Source organism: Ceratotherium simum, chromosome 16, assembly GCF_057802395.1.
Source record: "Ceratotherium simum simum isolate JZ-2026a chromosome 16, ASM5780239v1, whole genome shotgun sequence".
In the NCBI taxonomy this organism is placed as follows: domain Eukaryota; kingdom Metazoa; phylum Chordata; class Mammalia; order Perissodactyla; family Rhinocerotidae; genus Ceratotherium; species Ceratotherium simum.
In genome coordinates, this window is record NC_141915.1 from 21,168,523 (window position 1) to 21,181,640 (window position 13,118).

A 13,118-nucleotide genomic window follows, 5' to 3' on the forward strand; every position below is an offset into this window, starting at 1 on the left:
CGCCAGTAGCGGAGCACGCGCGCTTAACCGCTAAGCCACGGGGCCGGGGCCGGGGCCGGCCCTCGAAATTCTTTAATCCCTTGCTAGTTGGAGGGGCTGGATGACACCTAGTGGACGCATTCTCATAAAAGAGTTCTTGAATCCTCTTTTTTCTTCTCCCAAGAGTTGTCGGGGTTGTATTTTAATGGGGGGGGGGGCGTTAAACCAAGGGATCTTTGGGACATCATCAGGTTCCTAGCGCTTGGGGCGAGCTGATTTCCCAGCAGAGGAGGCTGTGACTAGGAGCCAGCTCTGCCCCCAGGGCGCCGCGGGCTGGGCGGTGGAGGCGCTAAGTCAGCTTTCAGCAAGACTGCAGAAACGGAACAACGGCGGACCGAAGTGAAGAGGGGAGGAGACAGCGAAGGAGCGGGGGGAGAGGAAGAGCGAGGGAGGAGCCAGAGGAGACGTAGCAGCGGGCGGGCGGACGGGCGGTGCCTGGCGTGGCCCCGACTTCCGCGCCCCGGCGGCGGACTGATCACCATGGCGGGCCTGGACACCGGCCGGGCCATCCCCGTGTGGCTAGCCGAGGACGACCTGGGCTGCATCATCTGTCATGGGCTGCTCGCTTGGCCCGTCACGCTGCCCTGCGGCCACACCTTCTGCCGCAGCTGCCTGAAGGACCTGTGGGGCGCAGGGGCCGCGGGGCGCCGCTGGTCCTGCCCCACCTGCCGCGAGGGCGGCGCGCAGCAGCTGCAGCTGCGGAAGAACACGCTGCTGCAGGACCTGGCCGACAAGTACAGCCAGGCCGCGCGCGAGCTGGAGGCCGGCCCCGGCCCGGTCCCCGGCCCAGCTCCCGCCCCGGCCCCCGGCCCAGCGCCGGGGCCCCTGCGCCCCGCCGCGCCGCTGCCGGTAGGGAGGCGGGACCCGCAGCTGCCCTCTCTCCTCCAAGCTGCCCGCGCCGCCTGCACCCCGTTCCCCCATAGCTCTTCCTCCCTTCCCTTTCCTTTCCTACTCTTACGTTACTTTTTCCCGTCTAAAAGTAGAACGCGCTCTTTGGAAAGTTCAGAAAAGTATGAAGCAGCAGAAAACAAAAATCCAAATCTCCTAAAATCCTGTCAACCTAGCCGCTGTACACCTTGGCGTATTTCCACTTCTTTCCAGTCTTTACGAAGTCTGTCTCTATGAAAATTTTTTTATTGTGGTGAAATTTGCTATTCTATTTTTAAGTGTGCAATTCAGTAGCGTTAGTTGTAGTCACAGTGTTGTGCACCCATCACCACTATCTATTTCCAAAACTTTTTCATCACTACAAACAGAAACTCTGTACCCATTAAGCAATAACTTCTCATTCCTCCTCCCTCCAGCCCCTGGTAACCTCTAATTGAGTTTCTCTCTCGATGAATTTGCCTAGATATTTCATATAAGTGGAATCATGCAATATTTATCCCTTTGGGTCTGGCTTCTTTCACTTGCCATGATGTTTACAAGGTTCATTTGTGTTGTAGCATGTATCCGAACTTCATTCCTTTTTGTGGCTGAATAATATTCCCTTGTATGTATATACCACTTTTTTTTTAAATTCATACCTTGGTGGATATTTTAATTGTTTCCACCTTTTGGTTATTGTGAGTAATGTTGCAGTGAACATTGGTTACAAGTATCTGAGTCCCTATTTTCAATTATTTTGTCAATACCTGAGAGTGGAATTGCTGGGTCCTAAGGTAATTCTCTATTTAACTTATTGAGGAACAGCCAAACTGTATTCCACAGCAGCTACACCATTTTACATTCCCATCAACAAAGTAGGAGGGTTTCAATTTTCCCCAGCTTTTGCTCCTGGGACCTAGGTGCTCTATCGTACATTTCCACCATAATCTTTAGCTCTAGACATGGGCAAGTTTAATTCAGTTGCAGCGTTCCGAGCAATGCCCACCACCTTTCTGGCCCGAGCTCCGAGTTAGGTAGAAAAAGTTGAGCACCCTGTGTCATTCCTTCAGGCAGCCCCAGCCAGGTTAGAACAGACATACACAACAATTTGTGAATGTGGGGCTCTGCTCCTTCTGCAACCAGGACCAGGGTCCCATGCTGGGAATCTTCAAGACTGTTACTTAGCCAGGGAGGGAGTGGGGCGGGGGCAGGTAAAAACACCACAAAGCTTTCCTACTGCCAGGTTGCTCTTTTTTGATTCGGTGTTTTCCAGAGTCCTGACAAAGTTTGTTCTGTCAGTTTCTGCTTGTTTTGCGATGTTTTATTATGGGGGGCTAGGGTTGGGGTAGGGGAGCTTCCTGCTCTATCCTTTTGCTGTTCTCTGCGGCCTTTTTGAAGAGTTGAGGTCACCTTGTGTAGGTAGTTTATGTCGTTGTTTTTTTTTTTTAATTAGTTAGTAGACTTTATTTTTTAGAGCAGTTCTAAGTTTACAGAATGCTGAACAGATAGGACAGAAAGTCCCCATATATCCCTCACAGTTTCCCCTATTATTAACATTTTGCATTAGTGTGGTACATTTGTTACAATTGATAAACCAATATTTATACATTATTATTAACTAAAATCCATAGTTTACATTAGGGTTCATTCTTTGTGTTGTACAGTTCTGTGGGTTTTGACGAATGCATGAGGTCATGTGTCTACAATTACAGTGTCATTCAGTTATACTGTCCTGAAAATCCCCTGTTCTCCACCTGTTTGTACCCCCTCCCAACCCCTGGCAACCACTCATCTTTATACTATCTCTATAGTTTTGCCTTTTCGGGAATGTCATATAGTTGGAATCATACAATATCTTGCCTTTCCAGACTGGCTCCTTTCAGTAAGCAAAATTAGGGTTTGTGACTTGATAGCTCATTTCTTTTTTTATTGCTGAATAATATTCCATTGCATAGTTATACCACAGTTTATCCATTCACCTTGTGATGGACATATTGATTGCTTCCATTTTTTTGCAGTTATGAATAAAGCATGTTCTCTTCTTTTTGATTATAAATACAGCATTATCGCTCAGGTCCTTAAAATGTTTTGTTAATATAGATTATGCTGTAGTGACTGAATATACTTTCCAAAGCCTTTTAAATTAAAATGATTGTCTTTGTGTTACCAAATTGACCTCACTCTGGTGGGACTCCAACCCACTTCAGAGGAGCTCCGAGGAGGGACCCACAGGTGTGGGCCTCGTACCCACAATCCGTCCCCTCCTTGGAGGGTTCTTTTCTGTTCAGGGTCGCAGATTTGAAACAAAACCAAAGCTGAACAGTCAACGGCACAAGCTTTTATTTGATGGCCAAAGAATAGAGAAGTGGGAACTAAGTTCACAACTCAACTTCTCAGCTCTTGGGGCGAGTAAGCAGCAGCGGTTATAAGGGGTCGAGATAATGAAGGGGGGGAATAGTCATCGTATTCAGGGAACAGGGCAGGCTTTTCGGGGGAACAAGGGTGCCACCTCTTTTCTTTCCTTATTTAGTCATATGCTGCGGTTGCCATGGCAATTGTGGACTGTCATGGCGCTGGGGGGTGTGTTATGTAGTACGGTAATGTATTACAATGAGCATGTAATGAGCTGTGGGGTCTATGTCAGGTCAAGTCAGGCTGCCATGTTGCCTTCACGTGGTTTTAACTGGTTTTGACAATGTGTCAGCCATCTCCTTATTCCTCTCTTTGTGGTTTCCTGTAACCTAAAGAGAATGTGTTAGGCTTGTTCTGAGCAGGGTTGTGGTTAATGTCTTATGGGGCCAGGGGCCAGGGTAACATTTGGATAGTAGGATATTGGATGATTTAAAACATTTCTTCTTTCTTGTTCTCTGCATTTTCTAAACTAACCACAATAAGTATGTATTTTTTTAATCAGTAGAAAAGTTTTTGATTTGCTCAGGTGCTTGGGTAAGGACTCCGGAGTTCCAGCTGGCTGTATATTTGGAAGTGGAGCCTGGAAATTTAAGAGCAAACAGTGTTACCAGCAGTCAGCCACCTCCCTCTCTGAAATAGCCTGATTATCATGGCTTCCAAAACACGTGCTATTTTGAGGGACATCAGGGCTTCTTAATGATGTAAAAGGTCCTGGGTCGATTCCAGTTTTTGAAGTTCCAGCATAATTTTAAAAATGAAAAATGTCAATACTAAGTTATAAAAACTCTGGTTTATTTAGAGTTGGATGAAGAACATCTTGTATTTCTGTGACTCTGCATAGGACCCCTTTTGGAGGTAATGCAGTCTTCTCCATTTGAGGCCTGGGCCCAGCCTGCCTCTGATGAGTGTCACCAGGTCTTGAGGTAGTTGCCAGAATATGTTGGCTACAAAACTTACTCTCACTCCCAACCAGGCAGCTGAGCAGATTAAGCTCTTTAAGTGGAGTTGTTTAGTACTGTCATCTAAATGTTTCTTTAAATATGAAGGATGTACAAAAAGAGCTTTGCATCTATACATCGCTTTAAAGTCTCCAAGATCCTTTCACAGTGAACAGTTAGGTAGATTTTCACTATTGAAGAAGAGAAGAGGGGATGGTCATTTTCGTTTTTGAAAGGAGTGGTGAGGGGCTGGCCTGGTGGTGTAGTGGTTAGGTTCGGCTTGTTCCACTTTGGTGGCCCAGGTAGCGGGTTCAGATCCCAGGCATGGACCTACACACCACTCGTCAGCCATGCTGAGGTGGCAACCCACATACAAAATAGAGGAAGAGTGGCACAGATGTTAGCTTAGGGTGAATCTTCCTCACCAAAAAATAAAAAATAAGTTAATTAAAATTAAATTAAATTAAAAAAAAGGAGTGTTGAGGACACAGGATGAATGAGAGGTGAGCGTGGAGCTTAAACCTGAGCCGAACACCTTCCACTGCACCACTCACCCTAACCCTTCATGCTTCACGCCCACCCCACCCCCACTTCCTATGGATGGATTCTGGTTCCCTGTAATGGCCACTGGAGGATCAGTGGGGGGAAACGGGCACGCAAAAGGTCTGGGGAGTCTACCTCCTTGTCCTCTGGACATTTTTTTCACTTCCTTGTGTGATTCCTTTATCCAGTGTTTACAGCTCCCTCTGTCTAAAGCTGGTTCCTGGATCCAGCTTTGTGTTCTGCTTTGCTGTTTTAAAGGCGGCGGCACAAAAGAGCATCACAGAAGTTGGTCGGGAGCTGTCAAAGCTGGTGGAACAGGTTGTAGACATTATCAAGAGCCTTCAGAGTCAGAGACACCTCCCAGAATCTGGACCAGACAATGACCTGAGCGTCCCGAGCACGGTAGGTTCAGCTGAGCGAGGAAAGGATATGCTCGGGGGGCGGGGGGGGGGGGTGGGAGTGTGGCTAGGGACGGCTTCCCATGAATATGTTTGCAATTGAAGGATGCAATAACTCTTAATCTTTTATCATTCTCTTTACTACCAAACATGGATGATTAGAAGTTTGGAATGCTTGAGTGAGGAAGGGAACTTCAAGTGGGCTAGGTTCCATCCTTATCACTCCACCTAACGGCTCTAAGATCACCAATGACTTCTATGCAGATCCTGCAGACATTCTAGTCCTCATCTTCATTGACCTTTCAGCAGCCTTTGACACAGTTGACCACACCTTCATTCTTGAAGCTTTCTTTTCTCTTAGCTTCTGGGACAGGAGTCTTCCAACCTTGCCCTGTTTCTCTCTGGCTCCTTCTCAGTCCGTTTTTGCAGGCTCACTCTGCCCAGCAGTGAAATGCTGGAATTCCTCAAGGCTGAGTTGTCGGTCCCTTTCTCTTCCCACTATGTGGTCTTCCCTACACCCATGGCTTTAATTACCACCTCTGTGCACAAACATAGCTCTAGCCTGGACCCTTCTCTGAGCTCTAGTCTAGTATCTTCCTTCTCATCTTCTCCTCTTGGTATCTCAGAGGCACATCACACTTAAAATGTCCCAAACTGTTCCTCCTCTGGGATTCTCCATCTCAATGACTGGCCCTGTTACCTTTCCAAGTGCACAAGCCAGAAACCTGGGAATCATGCACCTCCTCTCACCTGCCTAAACACCTCTCGAATCTATGTACTACTCTTGAGCTCCTTTGAGACTTTTCTGATACAAGCCTATGACCATTTCTTGCCTGGGTTGCTACAATAGCCTCCTAGTTGCTCCACTCTATTCCCTGTAGTCTGCTTTCTTCATGGTCATCAGACTGACACTCTCAAACACAAATCTGGTCACGTAACTCATCTGCTTAAAACATTCGAATGATGTCTGTGTGTGTAGGATTAAGACTCAAGTCCTCAGGGGCCGGCACCACGGCGTAGCGGTTAAGTGCGCGCACTCCGCTGCTGGCGGCCCGGGTTCGGATCCCGGGTGTGCACCGACATACTGCTTGTCAGGCCATGCTGTGGCAGCGTCCCATATAAAGTGGAGGAAGATCGGCACGGATGTTAGCTCAGGGCCGGTCTTCCCTCAGCAAAAAGAGGAGGATTGGCATGAATGTTAGCTCAGGGCTGATCTTCCTAGCGCACACACACACACACACTAAATAAATAAATAGATAAATAAATATTTAAAAAAAAAAAAAGACAAATCCTCACAGAACCGACAGGGCCCGGCAGGATCCCCTCCCTGTCTGCCTCCCCCATCTCGTTTCACCCAGTTCCCCCTGGCTCTTCAAGCTCCAGCCACACTTGGCCCACTCAGTCCCCTCAGGGTGTCACTCTTCCTCACACCACAGGGTGCACTCCATGGAATGTTCTTCTTTCTCCCTGTCACCTAGGTAATGCCTCCTCATCCTTCAGACCCCAGCTAGATCATCACTTCCTCGGGGAAACCTTCAGTGATGTCCTTGAACAAGTCAAATCCACCTTAAGAGGCTCTTATGATTTCATGTAGCTTTCCTTTGCAGCAGTTGTCACAGTTGCAACCTGATAATGATTGGTGACATAATTTATTAACGTCTGTCCTCCCTCTGCCCTTGCACTGGACTCTAAGCTTCATGAGGGTAGAGACCTTGATGGCTTTTGTGCTTTTGTTTACCCCTGCATCTCCAGGCCTAGCATAGTGCTTGACACATAGTAGGTGCTTAACAAATACCCACTGAATGAGTGAATAAATGGGTCTTCAGGGATTCAGTGTGTTTGGATGGAAAGTCTGAGAGTCTGATTTTCAGTACTGATGTTGTCACTCACTAGTATTATGACCTTGGGCGAGTCATTTCATCTTTCTGAGTCTCCATTTTCTATGTGTAAAATAGGAATCATGATATGTGGCTTGCTGCTTCACTGGTTTGATGTGGGATTAGAAGAGATCTTATATAAAAAAGTGCTTGAGGGGCGGGCCCGGTGGCATAGTGGTTAAGTTTGTGCACTCTGCTTCGGCAGCCTGAGGTTTGGAGGTTCAGATCCCGGGTGCGGACTGACACACCGATCATCAAGCCAAGCTGTGGTGGTGTCCCATATACAAAAAATAGAGAAAGATTGGTACAGATGTTAGCTCAGGGACAATCTTCCTCAAGCAAAAAGAGGAACATTGGCAACAGATGTTGGCTCAGGGCCAGTTTTCCTCACACACATACAATAATACTAACAATAATGATGATAGTAATAATAAAATTTTTAAAAAGTGCTTGAGCAATGTCAAAATGTAGGACGATAAAATTAACTATGGCAATTGCGTTAACCCCCATGAACTTTAACTTCTTCTTTTGTAAAGTGGGGATAATAAACCTACCTTGGAAGGTTGTCATGCAGATTAGAGGTGAGCAGTGGAAAGTACTCAATAAGTGGTACCTACTGCTATTAGGATTGGCGAAAAGAATGGGAAATGGACTATGCAAAGTTGGGAAGGAAAGTCAGGTGCTGAAGGTGGGAAGGTGGCAAGCAGATGAGAGGCTGTGTTGGGGAATAACAGGACCTGAGGTTAAAGAAAATCAGGGAGCATGTGTTGGAGGCCCCAGATGCAGGCAACATGTTTACGTTGACTCTTGAGAAGAGATGTGATATAATGATAGCAGTCCAGGGAAGATTATCTGGCCTTTGCCGCTTATCTCAGTGACTATCTGTATTATTTATTTTGTAAAGCCCCTATAAGATGGGCATATAAATTTTAAACTTTTTTTTATTATCTGAGAAATCCATATTTATTGTACAAAATACTAGAAAATATGTAGCGCTAAAGGAAACAAATGAAAATCATTCATAATCCCACCACCCAGAAATAACCACTCTTTAATATTTTTGCTGGACTGTGTATTATTCCAGATTGTTTTCAAGGTATGTATTTTGAGGGCCTAATTATGTTTTTAAAAACTTGTTAGGAAGTAAGTAGAAAATCTCGGTGTAAAGCGTGTCAAAGACATAAGATAGACGGCAGAATGGGAATATGCTATCTGATACGTTCCTTAGGAGACTTTCATTTATTTACTTTCTTTTTTTTTTTTTAAAGATTTTATTTATTTATTTTTTCCCCCCAAAGCCCCAGTAGATAGTTGTATGTCATAACTGCACATCCTTCTAGTTGCTGTATGTGGGACTCGGCCTCAGGATGGACGGAGAAGTGGTGCCTCGGTGCGCGCCCGGGATCCGAACCCGGGCCACCAGCATTGGAGCGCGCGTACTTAACCACCAAGCCACGGGGCTGGCCCTATTTACTTTCTTATGATTCATCAATAGGCTTTTTCTGGGGGGGTGGACCTTTCCTTGTCTTCTCCAAAGCTGGTAACTTCCAACACACCTGAGAGAAAAAAGAGAGACATTCTACATGACCTAGAAGAAATTCAGCAAAAATTACAAGAAAGCTTCACGTGGAAGGCGGTCCTTGAAGAACAAACGCAGGGTGAGTTGATTTTATTTGGTAGAGGAGATTAAATATGGAAGTTGGGGGGAAACGGCAAAGTGTTTCCTGGCTTTGTTTTTTGGGGACGGATCCCGGAGCCCAGCTGCGTTACCACTGTGGTGGTGTAAGGGAGGAAGGAGTGGGCTGAGGCGTTTTGGGGCTGGATATGTTTTTGGACGTGACTGGAGGTGTGATGTAACACAGGCTCTTAATAGAAAGAAACTTATTTTCTTAAGACCTATAAATCCAGAACCTAGACCTGATTTTGCTAGCTTACAGCTCATCTGTGTTATCTACCTGAGGAGATTCAGAAATAGGCTGCTTTTTATTTTTAACCGGTAAATGTCTTTTTTGTGTGTGAGGAAGATCAGCCCTGAGCTAACACCCGTGCTAATCCTCCTCTCTTTGCTGAGGAAGACCAGCTCTTCACTAACATCTATTGCCAATCCTCCTCCTTTTTTCTTCCCCAAAGCCCCAGTAGATAGTTGTATGTCATAGGTGCACATCCTTCTAGTTGCTGTATGGGGGACGCGGCCTCAGCATGGCCGGAGAAGCGGTGAGTTGGTGCACGCCCGGGATCCGAACCCAGGCCGCCAGTAGCAGAGCGCACGCACTTAACCGCTAAGCCACGGGGCTGGCCCTGGTAAATGTCTTTATTAACAAAGCATGCCACTTCGTAAATAGTTCTTGGTAAATTCTATTAAAATACAATCTCTGGCGAGTGTGTTAATATGGTAACAATGTAGAAAAGAACCTTTCTGTCCTTTGTAGGCTCGCTTTGTGGCTTCTCTGTTGTTCTCTTTAGTCATGGTCGAAAAACAATTCACACCTGCCCCTTAGACAGCAACTCTGGTCTCCACCTCCTGCTCTGGCCACTGCCAGCTTTATATACCTCAGAGATATATCTCTTATAGCTTTTTTATATTTAAATGATTTTGCTCTGCTTAAAAAGTCATTCCTTATTTAAGTGGAGAAACATGATTTTTTGGAAAACGTTTCTTAAGGAAACCAATTAGAACACAGTTTATTAGTTGTTCCAGAAATTATCTGAGAACTAAGTGCCCTCTTGGCTCCTGTGTGCTTCCTAAATTTAGGTTGGATGCCTTAGTGGTTTTATTTATTTATGCAAATTTAAAATCAATTTTTAAATTTTGGGGTTAAATTTAAGATTTAAAATTCAAAAATTAAAACAATATGAAAAGGCATACAGCGAAAGTCTCTTTCCCACACACGCCCAATTTTCCTGTTCCCCTGTTTCAGTTAACCACTATTATTAGTTTCTTGAGTGTCCATTCAGAATTTACTTATGCAAATAACAGTTTAAAGTAACTTATGCAAGTAACAGTTTAAAGCATTGACATGGGGGTCGTGGATATTCTGATTGTCAGGGCGCCGTGATCCCCTAGAACTGTATTAGTTAATTTATTTGATAAATGTGCATCAAACAATTCCTATGTACCTGGCACTGGACTAGATGCTTAGAACATAAAGTTGAACAAAAGTCTCTGCCAGCAAGGGGCTAAGAGCTTAGTGAGGGAGCAGACAGTAGAAAAGTCCACAGTGAGAACATGAGGCTGGACAGACCTGAGCTGGATGGACTGCCTGATCAAGTCCTGACAGTAAAAAACTCTGCTGCTGGTGAGGAAGACAAGCCATGTGCCCTGATCACGATGTTTGGATACCTTCTCTTTGCCTTTTTTTGATGGGACTCTCCTCCTTCCAATTTTTTTGATTCCTTAGTGGAACTCCCGGAAGCCCCATCTTCCTCTTCATGCCCACTGCCTGGCCAGAGCCACCCTGCACCCAACGGGGCCTCGAGGTTTGCTCAGTGTAAGTATGTGGTCTGCTTAAAACTTGGGTTTGGCCCACTGCAGAGAGGAGCTGCGAGAGCATGCTGTGTCCATCTCCCTGCTACTAGGCCTACCCCTTGGCTTACTACCCCAAGACTAGGTCCCTCCACGTGGGGAGCTGAGGACAAAAACAAAGGGGATTGAAGACTCCCAAATTCCAGGCTAAGCCAGACCCATGAGCACTCAGAGCCCAGGCAACCTTTGGGCATCCATGCTGGAGCCACCACACACAGCCAACTGCCTGTTCCCCAACGCTTTTAGATACTGTCACTGTCCCAGTCTGGAGTAGTCCTTGAGAGCGTGAATCCTGGAGCCACACTGCTTGGGTTTGACTCTCAGCTCCTCCACTCACTAGCTCTGTGATCTTGGACAAGTCCTGTAACCTCTTAGAGCCTCAGTTCCCTCATCTGTAAGGTGGATCTAACGATAGTAATTCCTTCCCTTGTGGGATTGTCATGAGAGTTAGATGAATGACTGTGTGTCAGTGTGCGCCTAGAGTATAATGCTATGAGTGTTAGCAATTATTTACTCTCTTCAGAGGAAACATATGAAATATACAAAATGAATAAGACCCGGTCCTAAATCAGGAAGCTTATGTGTAACTGGAGCAGTATAAACAGCTGTGGTCATAAGTCACTGTACTACAGGTGGAAGATGGTAAGTATCATTAGACAACAGGTCAAGCATTAGGGGTGTTGAAAAAAGGAAGAGGTGACTTTTTGCTGGGTGGGATTCAGAGAGGGCTTCCTGAAAGAGGCAATGAATTCTCTCCTAATGAGAGAAACTCATTAGGAGAGAAACTCCTAATGAGAAAGTGGGAGTTAAGGTGGGAAAGGGATATTTTTAAAGATTTTTATTTTATTTATTTTTCCCCCCAAAGCCCCAGTAGATAGTTGTGTGTCATAGCTGCACACCCTTCTAGTTGCTGTATGCGGGATGCGGCCTCAGCATGGCCGGAGAAGCGGTGCGTCGGTGCGCGCCCAGGATCCAAACCCGGGCCTCCAGCAGCGGAGCACGCGCACTTAACTGCTAAGCCACGGGGCCGGCCCAGGGAAAGGGATATTTTTAATAGAACATCAGGAATATGTACAGAAAACTGCAAGTTGGTGTGCCAATTTCAGTGGCAGTATGAGTAAAACTTTTTCACACCCAAAGATAGAAAGCTGCTTTTTGCTATCTGAGGACCTCTTAACATGGACCATCAGAGCTGGTGGGTCATGTTCTTGTTTTTTTCCCCAGGGGCCATCAGTCCAACCTTTGACATGAGGAGCCTCTCCTGTAGCCTGGAGGTCTCTGAGGATCATCGGACGGTGACTGTATCTCATTGCTTACAGTCCTATTCCTGGAGTCGTGAGAGGTTTTCGACCTGCCAGGTTTTATGTTCCCAGGCCTTCTCTTCTGGGCATCAGTACTGGGAAGTAGACACTCAGCATTGCAGCCACTGGGCAGTTGGGGTGGCTTCCTGGGGGATGAGCCGTGACCACATCCTGGGAAGGACCAAGGACTCCTGGTGTGTAGAGTGGAAGGGGACTAGCCAGCTCTCCGCGTGGCACATGGTCAAGGAAACTATCCTTGGCTCAGACAGACCTAAAGTGGTGGGCATCTGGCTGGACCTTGAGGAGAGGAAGCTTGCCTTCTATTCAGTGGCTAATCAGAAGAAGCTTCTGTATGAGTGCCCCATCTCTGCCTCCTCTCCTCTGCACCCTGCCTTCTGGCTGTATGGTTTACGTCCTGGAAACTCTCTCACTATAAGGCAAGTAAAGGTATAAAGGTTCCTCAGGTGTTAAAACACGGTGTTTGCCTGGTCTCTTTGCCTTCAAGCAGAGACTTGACTTGAGAATACCACTTCTGAAGTTAAGGGGTATGCAGTAATGGGTTAACTCAGCAGGCTTGGGATGTTCAAACTCTGCACATTCCAAAGAAAGGACAGGCTTTTGCCTGGCTCCTGGGAGATAATTTCTAAGCCCTTGGAATATCCTGCCTGATAAGAGTGTCTTTGTTTACTAGGGGGCCTTGGGCCATGTAGTATCAGCTAGACCTTGAGAGGGGCTGGAGACTAAGGGCAGCCACATGGCCAGTGAGCTTGCCTGCATGACCAACTCCCAATACAAGCCCTGGACACCAAGGCTTGGGTGAGCTTCCCTGGTTGGCACCATGTAAGTTGTCACACATAGTTGCAGGGAGAATTAAGCATTGTCCTCATGACTCCACTGGGAGAGGACAACTGGTGCCTCCTGGCGCCTGCCCTATGTGCCTTTTTCTCTTGCTGGTTTTAATTTGTATCCTTTCACTGTAATAAACTGTAACCATGACTATAACAGCTTTGCTGAGTTCTGAGTCCTTCTAGTGAATCACTGAACCTGAGAGTGGTTTGAGGGACCCCCAAACACCACAGGCATGTTATCAATTGCTGTGTAATAATATTACCACAAACTTAGTGGTTTCAAACAACTCATTTGTTATCGCACAGTTTCTGTGGGCCAGGAGTCCAGGCACAGCTTAGCTGAGGCTTCTGCTTTGGAGTCTCACAAGCTGC

At 46.3% G+C, this 13,118-nt stretch overlaps 1 protein-coding gene across 2 annotated transcripts; it reads left to right on the top strand.

Moving 5' to 3' along the window:
• The first annotated feature begins 478 nt into the window (after positions 1-478).
• Positions 479-12,902, top strand: RNF135 (ring finger protein 135). Of its 2 annotated transcripts, none has more exons than XM_087440779.1 (5): positions 479-888; positions 5,058-5,201; positions 8,570-8,732; positions 10,473-10,562; positions 11,822-12,902. In XM_087440779.1, the coding sequence occupies exons 1-5, from the start codon at positions 520-522 to the stop codon at positions 12,349-12,351; spliced, it is 1,296 nt and encodes a 431-aa protein (XP_087296905.1). In that variant the 5' UTR covers positions 479-519; the 3' UTR covers positions 12,352-12,902. The 2 variants fall into 2 exon arrangements, with proteins under 2 accessions (XP_087296905.1, XP_087296906.1); XM_087440780.1 differs by having other exon boundaries at positions 480-888; positions 8,612-8,732.
• Positions 12,903-13,118: the final 216 nt, after the last annotated feature.